The sequence below is a fragment of the Lontra canadensis genome, unplaced genomic scaffold (assembly GCF_010015895.1).
Source record: "Lontra canadensis isolate GAN:19392208 unplaced genomic scaffold, GSC_riverotter_1.0 scaffold5, whole genome shotgun sequence".
Taxonomy (NCBI): domain Eukaryota; kingdom Metazoa; phylum Chordata; class Mammalia; order Carnivora; family Mustelidae; genus Lontra; species Lontra canadensis.
Genome location: NW_022630999.1, coordinates 26,270,062 through 26,287,240, shown reverse-complemented (window position 1 = coordinate 26,287,240; position 17,179 = coordinate 26,270,062). Strand labels below are relative to the sequence as shown.

Below are 17,179 nucleotides of genomic sequence, written 5' to 3'. Positions count from 1 at the left end.
TTCATCTGATAAACAACTTGCAATATTCTTAAAGTCAAACAAATGTCAGTAATGACACAAAATAAGCACAGTGATCTCCATCTATTGGCAGGGAGTTATTATCTATGTGGTAAAAGCATCCATACTCCACTTGTTTTTCCATGAATACAGCTTTAACAAAAGTAGCATTTTTCCACTAATTAATTAAATCCACTCTTTCTTATAATAATCTCTTCCTGAAAAACATTAAAAGTGAAATTAAAGATTATTACTTATAGAAAGTATTTTTTTAAAGTTTTCATGTATTTATTTGAGAAAGAGAAGGAGAGAGAGAGAACGAGGAGGGGGGTGTGGGGGTGGGGACGGGGAGAAAGAGACTGAGCAGGAATCCTGATTAAGGCTTGATCCTAGGACTTGGAGGTCATGACCTGAGCTGAGGGCAGACAATCTTAACATACCAAGTCATCCAGGCACCCCTAGAAAGTATTTGCAGCAAATCACTGAACTTTCTTCATTTTTATCTTTTTTTATCTTCTAACAGGTTTTACTAATTGGAGATTTCTTGCTTAAAGACTTAGGTTTCTCAGGGGTGCCTAGGTGGCTCAGTCAGCTAAGCATCCTACTCTTGATTTTGGCTCAGGTCATGATCTCAGAGTTGTGAGATCGAGCCCCGCATCAGGCTCTGCACTTAGTATGGAATCTGTTTGTCCCTCTCCCTCTATTCCTCCCCCTGCTCTCTGTCTCAGATAAGTAAATGAATAAATAAAATCTTTAAAAAAAATAAAGACTTAGGTCTCTCATAAGAATAAAGAAAAATTAAAATTAAAAATTTACTCACAGCTTCCAAATTTTAGTGGGCAGGCATGTGCATCCATAGGGAAGTCCTCCAAATGCATTGGACACTCAGCTCTCACCGTCAGCCTTATCAGTTGAGGAAAACAGAGGATATATAAAAGAGCCCTATAGATTGGGCACTTACTGATTAATACGACTCGATGTTATTAACTATAGCAAATATATTAAGAAAAGCAAGAGAGGCAGGCACAAACAGCAGCATGATACTGAGCTCTTAACCAAAGTATCTAAAAGGAATTATTTACAACGACGATTGGATTTTGTTTTTGAGAAAAACATTGACATCAGATTTTGTATGATGGGCAAGCATTTGTTACGTTTCCGAGGACAAGCATTATTACTTAATCCACCTAGACCCAGAAAATCTCTAAGGACTAAAACTAGATGTAAGCAAATAAATACTTAGATAAAGACTTGAATAGCTAGGAAGAGAAGAGGATGTCTCCTCTGCTCAGGGCAGCTCTCCCTATCTCCTCCTTTAAAACAGCACCAAATGGGATAAACCTACAAAGGAAATAGGCAAAGGAGAGTTTGTGGGTGATCTCACTATATTCCCACCATTTCGTTTTATACAAATTTACTGTCTAATGGAAGCCAGGACTCTGCTTGGCTTCTCTTTAGTCCCTATCTTCAGTTCTATTTACATTTGAAAAATATATTTCACTGAAATATATTTGATTTTGTTTGGTGGAATTATGAGGGAATTTATGTCAAATTCCTCACATGGTTCTTATAAAATATATTCACTCATATTAATAAGTAGCTCAAGAAATGTGGTAGGGATGGCTTTATAGTCAGTAAACTCATTAAGTTGCAATGTTGATTAAAGCAAATATGAAATGTATAAATTAATGACCAAACTTGCATCTTAAAATCAAAATATTAAGGAAAGTGATGACATATTAGCAAACGTGGTTTAGGAGTTTAGGAGATGGGCAGTATCAGGCTAGTTATTGACGAAGAACACAGCACACACCAGGTAGTATGACTTGGGCAACTTTTCAGTAGGTACAAATCTTGCCCCAGAAAATTGTCAGTTGCGAGGAATAAATATGGAACTTAGGCTCAAAAACAAGTGTAGGGTGTTTTGTAAGAGGAGAATATTTCAAGTCTCTATTATAAATAGATCCTACTTGGATGATCTGGAAAGGTCTCAGCACGTCTGTCCACTGATCCTCCATTTTCTCTCTCTCTCTCTCTCTTTTTTTTTTTTTTTTAGAAATTTGTCATTCTTTAATTCTATTACATGTTTACTAGTTGAGTCTAAAATCTAAAGTGTCTCTTAAAGCATTTTTTTCCCTTTCTTTTTCATTTGGATATTTTGTATAAAAAGGTAGAAATTCTGGCAGCTTTCTTCAAAAGCAAGAATCACTTTATTCCCACATTAAACAAAATCCACCAAGTCTAGGATTTTGCCTCCATTACCTTTTTTGTGCCAGAGGAATACTTGGGATGGTCTGAATTACCAAGTACTGTCCAGGTCTACAAAAATAACACTCTAACAAGTCACTTGGGTATGAAATAACTGCTTCCCTTAAGAATGAGTTCTGGACAGTTTTTATTTGCTTACAAATTAGGAATATTTTAAACATTTTTTTTTCTTTAAAAGTATTCACAATGTTTTTTGTTTCACATTTTCTTCATTGAACCATAAATGAATAAAGATATCTAGCTGCCACATTCTCCAATAATCTCAAAATGGAGGAATGTTTATTAAGCAGGAATTTTATATAGATATACACACACACACACACATACATACATACACATACACATGTATGTTCTTCATATATGTAAATATTCTTCAATGTAAGCAAGATTAAGAATATTTATATTCTCAGTCTAATAATAACACTATAAATTCAGATACTTCTTCTAAGTGCATACTTCCACATGAATCTATAGTTATTAAGATACTTGAACTGTTCTTTTTTTTTTTTCCTCCTTTTTTAAGTAGAAACATTTTCAGATACATACCTTGATATTGCTTCTAGAAATCTGATCTAGAACTTATTGGGATGCAGCAATATATGAGGTTAGTAGTAGAAGTAGAAGTTCCTCATATTGAATTAGAGCAAGTTGGAGAGATACTTGCGACATATTACTTAATATACATTATAAGCTTCCCCCACTTTACCTAATCATTTTACTTAATGCTTTAATGCTTGCATTAAACAGTCTGTTTATTTTTTACAGCGGAGTAATTATTAAGGTTGAAAAAAGAGGGCAAAGAGGAAACCAGATGCGCCGCCATGGCCTATCAGCTTCATGATCACATATATATGGAAGAGAAGTACAGAAAGAATCACAGAGAGAAACACAGTCATCCTTACCTCATGGTGTATAACAAGGTGCCATCCTCTGTGATCCTCAGGAGTTTGTTGGGCATGGTCATGTTGTGTGCCACTGACTTCTTTCCATTGTGAAAAAAGGTATCCGGAGTCCAAATCTTACTTGCCATTAGGTTATTTAACCGGAGAACTGTCATGGGTCCTTTAAATTTTAATCTTTCATCCTTCCAGCTTTGACGGAAAAATACATCTATTGTATATTCCTAGATAATTTTGGAGAATGGCAAAGAGTTCACGGAGCTGTATTTTGCAATGCAAATACTCAGACAATGCATAATTTTTACAACTTTAAAAGCAAAATATGAGCTGGGTGACGTTTTCAAAAGTAAACTTGTGGTGGTCTGTACATAGTGGTTTCCGGTGAATCATTTTTTTTAAATATCTAAAATGCCAGAAATATTGCTTGGTCAGAAAAAATCCACAGTTATCTCCTCAAGTATGTGAAAAGAAAATCATGCCCTTCTCCCTATGCCTCTACCACACCAGCACTCAAAAAAATAGAATACAGTACACATAAAAACAAAACTCATGCTGGAGTTTACTGTTTAAATTAGATAATGATAGCTACTTAGATATAGTATTTTGGGGGGTCCTTCCATAGTCTGAAAACCTCACAGTCAATTTCAAATCATCCGTGGTTCTAATACTAGCCTGGTAATCCCATCTCTTTTATGGGTAAGCAAAAAAGAAATTTTTTCACAGATAATGTTTATAGTCTTTCAAATTTTCCACAACAAAGAAGATTATGAAAATAATCTGTTTCACTGTTAATTGGGATCTTCACCAAAAAAAAAAATGCAGAATATGAGGGTGTGTGTGAGTGTGTATCTGAGTATATGTGTGTAGAAGGCACATGAGAAATGTGTGAAGCTCATCATCATTCACAGCCAGGGAATCTATTTATTTGAATAAACACAGCATTCCTTATGGCAATACCCAGAGACAAACATCTGCTAATCTGAAAACAAGCAATGTGACTTACCAGCTCCTAAAACTGAAAAGGGTAATATCCATCTTCCTTGCAGCACTTGCTACACTGACACTAAATTTGGAACTTAATGGTTTGAAATAAAGATTACCACATTCTCCATTAATCTTAGCATGCTCCAAACTGGAAGGAAGACTAACTTGAAAACATCATGCTACATTTTCTTAATCCCCTAAACTCTAATGCATTAGAAAGCTGTTTTTTTTTTAAATCTTATATATATCATCTTTAGAACATGCAGAAAAAATAATGTCTGTGTCTAGGCATATTTTGCATCAATTTAACTATCTGCTTTTTTCTCAAGCTTTAAGTAAGATTGGGTAAAGACTGAAGAAAGGTTTATCCTTCTGCCACACGTTTGGTATAGCTGAGATCTTCTGCTCAAGTAATTATTATTATATATAATTATTATTATTATTGTAATCAAGTAATAATTATTGGACAGTTTACAGAGGACCGGGCATAGCGCTATATCTTGACTGAAACAGCAACAAGGAAGTGTAACATGATGCCAGTTTATGTTTGTGGGCAAGACAAACTACCTTGTTTGTTGCTTAGGCTTTTCTGTGTCTGGAAGTGTGACGTGAAAAGGCACTGAGATACATGACATAGCAATTTACTCACCAGGAAACATTTGTTAAGCATCTTTAAATTTAGCAGAGGGAGAAATTGCTTAAACTTGGATGCTGTAAAGAAAACTCATGGAGTAGGATGGGCATCCAATGGTATTTTCCATGAGGAGAGAGATGGGGTGGGAACCTATGGACTACACTGGGAAATGATACACAGAAGCATTGCTTGCCAGGAAGCAAAGGGATGGATTTACGCTGAGCTCTCTATGTTCTCTTCTCTGGACAATAGGCTTATGAGATATGGGTATGATAGTAAGGACATTTCTATTACTCAGGAATCGACCACGTAAGCTCTATTTTCTATCCAACTGAAATACTTTAGCCTGTCAAATAGTAGAGGAACAGTCACTTGTTAAATCAAGATGCCCAACTCACCATATTCCTATGAATCCAAAAATTTTATTTAGTTGATTTGTTCATTTGCTCCAAGGAGATTTTTGAAAATGAAATAAATGTTAAATATCTTAAAAACCTTAAAATAGATTTATTATCAAATCTTTGATAAGATACATCCCCAAGTCAGTGATTCCAAAAATTATGTCGAAACTTGCCAAATTCCTCATGTTTACATATTTGTCATGTTTACAACCAGCTTTACTTGCCTGTGCTAATGGCAGACACTGAAATTCCCAAATTCATATGCTATTCTCCCTCCAAATACTATACTGGCCACACAAGCATGCACACACACACTGCAAAACTAACTGGATAAGCTTTCATTTAAATGTTCCCTTCAGCTGGAAGTGGAAATGAAAAGTGAAATAAAAACACTTGATAACAATCAGATCCTATCTAAGCAAGAGTGTAAATATTTAGTGTCCCATTTTCTAAGAACTGCCCGTGCAACAGTGCCATGGTAGCAGCAGGAGGTTCTCAGCATGACCTCACCCTTGGGGTCATAGTGCACTAGACCAGGATGGGCCAGAGCTCCTTCTTTAGGAAGCTGGAATATGAGGGAGGAAAGCAGAAGCCACAGCATAATGGTTATGGATGTAAGTTCTAAACCTGCTAACGAGAACTAAATTGTCTGTCTGCCACATGTGTGACTTTAGGTCATTCTCTATACTCCAGTTTCCACTCTATAAAGTGGGGATCATACAGTAGCGATTTCACTTGCCTATTGTAAGAAGTGAGTTAATGATGCAAGTGAATAGTTTACAAGAATGTCTGAAACATAGGAAGTTCTCAGTAAACATTAGAAGTTATTTGTCTCCCCATTTCTTTGCTTTTCAACAAATTTATATTAGATTTCAATGTAGCTGAGAATGAAAAAAAGTGCTCTTTGTTTGGACTGGTAGCAGGATAGGAAACCTCAGGAAAGTGAGGTGGTCATAACCAAGTATATCTGAAGGCAAAGGAAAAGACTCTACAGAAGACTGAACAAGTAGGAAGCTCTGACAAAGATGCTGTTCAAGGTTCAGTGTTCTAGCTGCCATCATTCAAGTGACAAGTCTCTCCACATTACCCTGTTCAATAGAGTAGGTCGCTGGAGAATTGAGTCTTACTCTGAAGACTGGACAGAACATCCGTTATGTTCCTAAATAAATATTGTTTTGAAGTGTTCCCACTTGCATCATCTACTACCATCTGTGTGTGCTTTGACTTCATACGTTTTCACCACCATGGAAAACAGGGCTCTGCAACTGTGCTGCCTGGATATTTCTGTCAGAACCTAGTGCCCTGGGATTGTGCCGTTTGATTGCCAATTAATGGTTTTTAAAATAAAGTTAAGGAGTTGCCCTAATTTTGTTTTCTATTCCAGATGAAGTCAGATGCCTTGGGAGCTGTGGATCCTCTAGGGGCACACAGCCTGAGTTCAAGTTGCTACTTAGCTAGGTCACTTTCCTCTTCTGGAAACTGCGGATAATAACAATGCCTAGGTAAAATCATGAGTACTAGATGAAATATGATCTATAGACCTATTAGCATGGTGCTTGACATATTGTAAGCATTCATTACTGTTGAATTCTGTTATTATGGTTATCCTTATTAGATATTTTATTAGTTATCACTTTAAAACCTACAAAGCTTTTCTTGTCTTGAAAAATAGCTTTGTCATTGGCCTTCTAATTTTGATAGACTCTAAATCATACTGCTCTTTATTTGTAATTCACCTATAATATGGTTTAAATGAGTAATCTCCAACGAATTGGCCAGGTAGCCACTTAGCATATCAGTTGTAGACCTGGGTAATTTGGTCCTCTGACAGAACAATTCAAAGATTATCCTGTTCAGAAATTTTAGGCAACAGGAAGTATAACCGGCTTAGACACTCTCTTCCTTCTTCCTATCTGATTTTTGACCAAAGGCCATTTATGAAAAGTAATGCACAAGTCATAGACTTAATGGTATATCAAAAGCCCCAACATACACCTTTAGTCCAAGAAAAAAAAAAACAAAATCAGTGTTTCCTTAAATGACAATCTAAGCAAATAACTCAAAGGTATGCCAAATATTTCCAAGAGAAAATATGCCTTTATTTGAGCACCATCCCATAACAACTCGTATTGAGCATCTAATCTTTGTGAGGCATTATGAAAGATGCCAGCGATAGAGAATATTCATTTTTAAATATGATGATGGTAATGATAATAATGATAATGAGGAGGAGGAATAATATCATTATCAGTGTGTGATGTTTGTAATGCTTCATCCCCTCTTGATGTTTCCATTTATGAGAAGAGAGCTTCACCTGTGCAAAACTTCTGAATGCTCTCCAATCCCTCATACTCCTTTATTTAGGGAGTGGAAGAGGGAAGAATAATTTCATTTGATGGGTAAATCTGGAAGGAAAAATCAATCTTGCCTATCTCAGCCTCTTCTTGCTGCTCTGTCCATAAGACTCACAAATTCTGATGTTTCTCCAATCTAGAAATTTTATATGGACAGTCTCTGCCCTAACAAATGGAGGCCAAAGTCTTCCCAGGTGACTGGGTGGGTTAATCAGATCAATTCTGATGTTTACTCTCTGGAAACTCACTTGTCTACAGATATAAAGCACCTTCCACAGGACCTTAATAATTAGTAATGAAGATGATTATTCTCAATTTCCAAATCCCTTATTTTATTATCTTATTTCTCAAAAGGTTCAGAACTCAGGAAAGAGGGTATTATTTGCTGAGTCTCACAAGATTTTGTTGTAAAGACAATAGAGACAACTAAACCTATCATTAAATAAGTAGGAATTCAACACTTACTATGAGGCAACCATGTGCTGATACTCTGAGGGATGTGAGGCAAATGTATCTTTACATTTTTCGGCACTACTTTAGGAAAATAAGACATTTATATAAGAGAAATAACTTTACAAAGCAGTGTTATAAATGACACCAAAAGCTAAGCTATTATTTTATAGTCATTAAATGTGACTAGAAAACAGAAAGGTAAACCTCATCCACTATCGGATTAATAAAAAAAAAAAAAAAAGTTTTCACTAAGCTTTTGGGTCTTGATTTGGGCCTTTGTGGAAATGTAGAATTTAGATGGGTGGGAAACAGAGGGAATTTTCCATGAAGGATACACAGCATGATAAGGAGTTCAGAGGCAAAAGTAATAACTATTGAGTTTACTGAGAGTTTATTGAGCACTATCTATAAACACTTTATTTACATTGCTCATTTAAAATTCCTAACTATCTTACAAGGAGAGGCTATTACAATAATACACCCATTGTAGAGACTTTGGGGCTTACGCACTTTAGTGATTTGCCCAAGGTCATGCTATTGGCAGTGGTGAGATGTAAATTCAGCCATCCTGGATCCTAGACAAGTTCAGCTCACCCCCAAGTGCTATGGCCTCACAGAAAGTAGTATTTAAGCAAATGACTAAAGTAAATTGTCAATATTAGGAACAAGAGGGGATGGGTGGTAACATCATCTGTGAACTGTATGGAATACAGGCAGAGGAGTTTAAATTTGACCTTAAACCTGACTGGGATCTATTAAATGTCCTTAATTAGAAAAGCAGCACAAGAGAATAGTGCTTTAAGACAGAATTCCAACATGGGAGAATCACAAGAGGTCCTCGGGGTGAATAGTTTAGCAAAAAATAGTGTATAACAATATTTCAAGAAAGTGGTCTACAGATCAACCACTATAATAAGTTGCCAAAGAAATAAATGCACACTTGTGGCTAATTATTATATTTCTATTTCTTGCATAGAAATAATGGCTGACATTCATTGAGTGCTTCCTATATGCTAAGAACTTTTAAATGTTTTTCATGTATGAATTCATTTAATATTTATGATAACCCCATGAGGTATTATCATCACTCCCATGTTACACATGAAGAAACTGAGGCAAAGAGATGTTAAGGAACTTAACACACACGTATAAGCACAGAAGTTGGGAATATAAACCCCGACAGCATTCTGGTTCAGAAATCTATATTCTTACCTAACACTCTCTTATGCTTGGTGACTCTGATTTGCATAGTTGGTACATTTCATAACCTGTGTTAAGATCTAACCTATCTAATTATCTTAAGCCAGCATTTCCCAGTGTTTGGCTCACAAAGTATTAGCTCTACAGAATGTCAACAAGTACCATATTAAAGGTTTAGACAAATATGACTGGAAAACACTAGATTAAATGTAGTTAAACAGGTTTCCTTACTTCAGGACTTGTCAGAGCTGCCAAAGTGGGTACACTTGTGAATCTCCACACTTTGAAAAATGCTGGTTTTAACTGATATTTTATGTAACTTTTATTCTCAATCACTTGAACTATTATGAAATCAGAGAACTTTTATGTAAAGATGGTGTCAACAGAAAGGCATTTCAAAAATAATATTCAATAAATATATCTTTGAAATATTTCACAACAGTGTGTCTTCATGGGCTCTTTATGATTTTTTTATTACATAGGAGCATGGCTATTATGAGTATGCAAATATTACATCAGCGTTCTACTCTTATACCAATTCCCATCAGATAGAAGAGAAATTCATGTTAACTTATTGGGTTAGGAAAAGAAAGAACAGGTATGCATTAATTTTATTTTCATTCTTGGTAATAATTAATGAATTTCTTTTGCAGTAAAGCTGAACATTTCCCACCAATGTGTTTTATTTGAACTATTTCTCTGTCTAATTCTGGTCAACTATTCACTCAGCTTTTATACTCACATCCCCTTTCTAGCCAAGAATAATCCAGAAATCATGATGTTCATGGCTATTGTATAAGAATGCTGGCTATCTAGAGACATAGCATCTTTCAATCAACATGCCCTCCTAAATAAAATGTAAGGCAGATTACACTATTTGGCTTACAGGACATAACCCAAGTCAAAGCAATCATTTCAGGAATAGTAAAAAAGAAGACTGCAGTGGTTGATATCATAAATGGGTTTGGCCTAGAAAGTAAGTGGGTATTTTCTATGATATGAATATTATATATTAGTATATGTTACTTATTATGCATACAGAAAAACACAAAGATAGAGCTAAGCTATTTCAAGTTGTCCTCTAAGTACTTGGTTTATATTTTCCTTTCAAAAGTTAAACTTAGGAAATACACCAAGAAAACCAAAAATGCAGTGTCACTTACCATATCATGGTCTGAAACAGGTCCGAAACTGGTGACGAAGATGTCAGTCTTCACTTCAGTTACACGCTCTGTTGAAGCAGGAAATTGGGACAGTGAATGTCTATCAACAGTCCTTATTAGATCTCACTACCACATACTCATACCCAAATGGGAAATTTATTGGCTTTGATTAGCTATTTCTAAAATTGGTCCACTGTGTAGTCCTGATAATTTACTGCTTACACATGAAATTTCACAGTTAATATTTTTCAGTAGAGAATGGAGCCTAAGTATGCCACTTGGGAGGCAGACTTTATGGAGAAGTCAACTGCTGCTTAACAAATTCCTCAAGAATGGGCACACTTTCCTAATGATACCAAGCCATCTCACATTGTAATAAAAAAAACATGTTGGCATATGGGTGTCATTTAAGCTTAAATACTCTACTCTCACTCTTACAGATCCTCTAGCTATTTCGGATACTTCTGGGAAGTATACGGTATACTGTAGCAAGCTTTATTAACTCCTTAAGGGCTCAGGGGCATGTTTTGTAAATGATGCTTTCTGGCATTAAATCTTAACTGAATCATCCAAATTACTCCCCAGGAAAAACTGACAACCTGTATCAATACTTGCAATTTTGAGGACAAGAAGAATATATTATGGCACAGAAAAAGTTCGTTTAGTAGATTCCATTTCAAGTTCAATGCGATTTTATTTTATTAGTCTCTGAGGCATATATATCAACCAATAAAACATATTCATTATAGTCTGGTGACAACTCAACACAGGCATTTTCAAGGAAATTCAGCCACCCCCCAAAAAAAAAAATGATAGAAAAATGCTGCTTTCATAAAAGGACACAATTTGTTTAGAGGTGAGAGTGAAAAAGATGGCTTTGTAATTTTAAACTGTAGCTCTGAGAAATAATGGTCTAGTATCTTAAGCAATTCATTTTATTTATCAGGACATTTATATCTCTGAAGTAGGACATTAAAAAGGTGATCCAATATATGCAGTAATGAATTCTTCTGAAAATCAAGAATTTTATCTCTCAGCAATTCACTTGTAAACAGTTAATACTTTCAGTATAAATTTCTCTCAAGAAGGTCATGTTGAATACTGTACATAATGTGTACCACAAATGAGAATATAACTTGGGAGGTAGAGATAATCCCTCCAATAACCAATATAATATTTTTTGGCTCATTTCCCTTCCCCCCCTTCTTTCTTTTCTTCCTTTTTTCTCCCTAACAATTTCATTGGCTCCAAAATGTTTAAATGAGCCACTTGACATAAGAATTATCTGAGATTTACTCTTTAAAAAACTTGAAAATGGAGGACATAGTTTGAGACAAAGAAAATAGAGCTGTGTTTTTAGAACTCACTTCCTAGAGCACCTGGGTGGCTCAGTGGCTTAAGCCTCTGCCTTCCCTCAGGTCATGATCTCAGGGTTCTGGGATCTAGCCCCACATGGGGCTCTTTGCTCAGCAGGGAGGCTGCTTTCCCCTTTCTCTCTGTCTGCCTCTCTGCCTACTTGTGATCTCTGTCAAATAAATAAAGAAAATAAAAAAAAAAAATTGTAGAACTCACTTCCTTCCAAAGTCATTGTTAACCTTCTACAGCAACTAAAGAGCTTGAAAGGAACAGCCATCAGCAATGTCTTAGCTGGAGTAACCACTGGCCTGTTCGGGCTGTTTCCATCCTCTGTCTGCATTTGCCCAGTGCTTATATCTCTTTTTCTCTCCTGCACCCTCTTTCTGTATGTATTCTTTACTCAATTAACTCTTTTTCTTAGTTTAAACATCTGTTATTTCTTAAGACTCCATCTAGAGTTCACACTATATTAGAATACCAGGACTGACTTTCAATTAAAACAAAAATAAAAAGAAAATACATGTTATCTATTCCCAAAAGCTGGAATTTATTTTATTAATTGAGCTCATTTTTGTCCTTTATTTTTCAGCATTTTCCTTTCTAGTTTAAGCAAAGGAGCCTTTGATATGAAAAAAAAAATGCACTTATTGCCATGAAAATAGTACAAAAAGAAAGATATCAGGTAATAGAGAATTGGGCACCTTTTCATCCTAATTACTAGTATCCCAGGTATGCTCCTTATTGGTAATAACTTTATTTCTTGTTACTTATGTAGATTAATTTCTTTCTTTTAAAAGTACCCTATATTATGTGATAAAGGAGAATTAACATTTATGTTTTCTTTCTACAAAAATCTTCAAATAGTTGGATCCTCTTGTTATTTATTTTTCTGAGTGGTTGATTCAACCTAATTTTGTTTCTAAGGTTGAGTTTTGATTCTCTGTAGATTATAAACTGTAAGACTTATGGTGAATATCTTACAGATCTGGGTAACATCTACAGAATTAAAATTATGTCCATTCTTTCATTTTTATTTTTGTGGTAGGGATCTACTATTAAATGCATGTTCATTTGGGAAATATGTATGAATCCCTGTCTGCATACTTGCAAGTGCTTTGCAGTTTGGGACAGCTTTCCTGAACTCCTTTATCACCATTATCTATTTCTTGAGTGTAGGGAGGGCATAATTTTTACACTTCAAGGTAACTCTTCAAGGTACCTAGCTTTACAAAAATTGGCTTAGCAGATGTTTTAGGAGCAACCAATCTGTTTTATCTAGCATGATAAAGCGCTCTAAAGAAGTGAGATATCCACTTGCCAAATATATGGGCTACTTCCCTCTGCTGTTTTAAAATTGTTAGTAAATGATGTTGCCATATAACTAACAAATTATAAAGACCAAAAAGCCTATTTATAAAGATTACTGTACCAATAAAATGGAGTGTGAAACATGGTTAAGTTTATACACATTAATTGCCAAACATAATTGTTAGTGTGCCATATAGAGAGATTAGGACTAAATGCAAAGCAGTTCACACAAATGGCTATAATCACACTTTAAAAATCTATTTCTTTAATCCTTTATCTATCCTTGCCCCTAAGTATATTTACCATACCAGTTCATCATCTTCAAGTGCTTGACCTTATTTTCTACTAGTTCTCTGATACTTCCCAAACATCACCACTGTAATATTCCAAGGCATGTACACTGACTGAGAGCCCTCACCTGAGTCCTTCAGATGACCTTCTCACCATGCACTCAAATCATACAGATATCCTTAAAGAGTTTCTGATTTGTCCTCTTTGTTCATCCTGTTTTTCCTCCAAACATATTCACAAACCCTAAGGTTAGGGTAGCAAAATTTCCAAACTGAAGGTTGCCTGGTGGGGGTTGGGAGGGGTGCAGGGACACTCAACTACTAAATGTAAGAGGTGGGTGATGGCACCAGAAGAGAAAGGACGATGGTGCTACGACATCCAGGAAACCATCTGGAACTTGGGATAAGGTAATTAAAGAAAGGGAACAACACTTTCTGTATTTTTCCCTCTAACATATTTTCCTTGCCACATACCCAAACAGTTTTCTTTGATTTGTCATCAGCTGTTTGTGAGTGGCCAGTTTCCACTGCTGAAAAACTCTGGTTATTATGTATGTCTCTGGAAGATGCATCATGAAAATTAGCATGTCAATGTCTCTAAGAAATCATGTTTTAAATAAATGTCATCAACCTTTTTTATCCCTGTATTTCCCAAACTTATCTGGGAATGTTACTATAAAATGTTACAAAAGCATTATGGTAAACATAAGGCTAATGTTATTTATCATGTTGTTTATTTAAATTTTTTTTAACTTGAAAGTATGTTCAGAAATTTCAAAAAGAAAAATATGAAGAAAATTAACCCCCTTAGAATACCTTCATTCACATACATCTACTACTAATATCTTGATGTATTCCTTTCCTCCTTTTTTTTTCCTATTCAAATGATTATCCTTAAACCACATTCTAATTCAGTTGAGTACAATTTCAGTGACAAGAAATAGGTTCCTTTGACCAAAAGTATGTTTTTCCTTACAACTCACAGGCAATTTCCTTAGTGATACGTGAAGTCATTCTTTACACAGATTTATAATTCAGAGTGCAAAGGTTCAAGATAGAGGACTGTTATGAATGTACTTTAGTCAAATTATAAAAAGTTAACTTGCCTTTTCAGTAAAGAGATGATGATTTGAAATCCAGACCCATTTAGGTCTAGGATCAGGCTTAAATGGAAGATATGCTCATATGTATGTGCTTGGGCTGATATCTCAGAATTGTTGAAGAACCTTCTTTTTTCCAATTCTGGGAAGATTTAGTCATCTTTTCCCCCTCCTTTCCAACTTGAAATTCCCACAAATCCCCATTAAGGAGAGAAATATATAGATATATAATTTTAGGATGTTATTTATTATTTAAGAAATTATTTATTATTTAAGGAACATTAGAACATTAAAGTCCAAATTGTATGCTCTAATACCAGACTTTATTGATTCAGCACTGGACTCTACTGTTATTAGAAATACCTAGAAAGTACTCAAGGCCTTTCTACAGAACACATGAGGAAAAGTGAAGATACTTTAATGTTCTAAAATATTCTATTTAAGAACACACAACATGAGTCAGGAACTTCTAATGAAATTTAGCTAGAGTGATTTTACTGTTAGTCAAAGCTAAACATCAATGAACCCCTTATGAAACTAGGAAATTGTCTGAAAATGGAAATCAATTAAAATAACTCAGTTGGAGGAAATGTTCAAAGAGCAGATTAATTAGCAAATGATTTTTAAAGTATTTTCTTCACAGTAATCCTTCCCTGTCCATTATAAAAAAAAAAACAACAGTCTTTAAAATTTGTATAAATTTATATACATGTTAGACTCTCACAGGGATAATCATGGAATAGTTCTGTAAAATGAAATTATAATGTTGGTGATTATTATTATAGTAATTTGGGATACCTTAAAATAGTACATCAATGTCAGCAAAATTTTTGATGATAAATAAACCAATTAAAATCAGTCTTTAAAGAAGATATCCTTCAAACATATACTTTATATACATATATAAATGTTTTATGTGCTTTATATATATGATTTGTGTATATTTATGTTATATATATACATACACACAAATGTATATCTATATATACAAACACATACACATACTGTATTATATACTCTATAGCTGTTAGATAGTAGTAAATCTGTTTTTAACAGAGATTTCTTACAATGTTGATATCCTGCTGATAAGTATTGAAATAACAGATGTTTTGAAGTGATAATTCAAAAAGATGATTAGTGCTTGAGGCAGAAATGAGAAAAGCAGTATAGTATAGTAAGTAGTAAGCACATTGGATTAAAAGTCAAAACACTCAGATTTTAACTCTGATTTTACTGGAGAACAAGCTGTGTGATTTTAGGTACAAGCCTTTAATATTTCTGAGCCTGTTTTTCCCCTTTTTAGTGAAGAAATAACACCTGCACAGTTGAGTACATAACACTAGAGTAAGGGCGGAATAAGATTAGATGCTAAAAACACTGTGAAATACATTTGTTGAGTATATTAGTTTAACCAACAAATGTTTACTGAGCATTTTCTACATGCCACACAGGCACTGCTCTAAGTAATAATACTGGGTTGGTGAACAAAAGTGCAAATGTTCCTATTCTGTAGCACATCTTACAGTCTTGGGGAAAACCTATTTTAGATAGGTTAGAAACATAAATAGGAAAGATAAAAAGATGATAGATTAGACACATGAATTGGTAGTAGATGACAGGAAGGTGACAGATATAATTACATATATAATTATATCCAAACACATACACGAATTATACTAATTCATTTCAGATCACTGTAAGTACTCTGAAAGAATGTCTTTTGAAGAGATAACTTTGAACCGAGACCTCAATGATGAAAAAAAATTCAGGGAGGAGCAGAAAGAGAAAGATGATTAAAGAAGAAGAAGAAATAACAAGATCTGAGGTGAGAACAAACGTGTGATGTTTAAGACACAAAAAGCCCGGGGGTACCTGGGTGGCTCAGTCAGATAAGTATCTTCTTTTGGCTCAGGTTGTGATCCCAGGGTCCTGGGATTGAGCCCTGTATTGGTCTCCCTGTTCAGTGGAAAGCCTGTTTCTCCCTCTACCCCTTCACTGACTTGTGCTCTGTCTCTCTCAAATAAATAAAATCTTAAAAAAAGAAACAGAGGGGCGCCTGGGTGGCTCAGTGGTTAAAGCCTCTGCCTTCAGCTCAGGTCATGATCCCAGGGTCCTGGGATCGAGCCCCGCATCAGGCTCTCTGCTCAGTGCAGAGCCTGCTTCTCTCTTTCTCTCTGCCTGCTTCTCTGCCTACTTGTGTTCTCTGTCTGTCAAATAAATAAATAAAATCTTTAAAAAAAAAAAAAAAAGAAACAGAAAGTCTGATAATATATCTGGAGCCTGGTTATGCCAATGATTGTGGTACAAGATGACACTCTGGATGCGAGTGTGACCACACCTAACGAGCTTTCTGCATTTCACTAAGCAGCTGACCTTTATTCTAATGCACTAAAGAACCTTTGGGTAATGAACTAAAATGATGTTACTTGTGGTTTAAGAAGATAGCTGATGCTGTGTGAATAATGCGTTGTAAGAGTGTCACAAAAAATGGAATAGGGAATCAACAATGAAGAATTAAAGATGGTGTTTTTATTAAGAATGCCTATCACAACAATTTATTTAATATGGTGTTGGCCATATTTTCACTGGAAATGCTGTCTACTGAGGAACTCAGAGTAATATTCACTAGGCCTAAGTCTATTCTGTAGACTTATAGCTTATGAAGGGGGTTTATTGTCTCCTTTATGTTATTTTCTATCTGTTAATTCACAGAAGCAGTCACTGTATGGAGACTAAATGGACTAACATTAGTCATCATAATAAAGTATATCT

The 17,179-nt window shown here is 35.0% G+C and overlaps 1 protein-coding gene across 2 annotated transcripts in view; it reads right to left on the bottom strand.

Annotated features, from left to right (window-relative positions):
* Positions 1-17,179, bottom strand: part of GABRA1 (gamma-aminobutyric acid type A receptor subunit alpha1) — a 53,997-nt gene that overhangs the window by 23,215 nt on the left and 13,603 nt on the right. For both annotated transcript variants that reach the window (XM_032851732.1, XM_032851733.1), the window contains exons 4-6: positions 10,354-10,421; positions 3,168-3,388; positions 818-900 (exon numbers count right to left, since the gene is read on the bottom strand). In XM_032851732.1, coding sequence (XP_032707623.1) covers positions 818-900; positions 3,168-3,388; positions 10,354-10,421 — 372 coding nt within the window. The remainder of the gene's footprint in view (positions 1-817; positions 901-3,167; positions 3,389-10,353; positions 10,422-17,179) is intronic.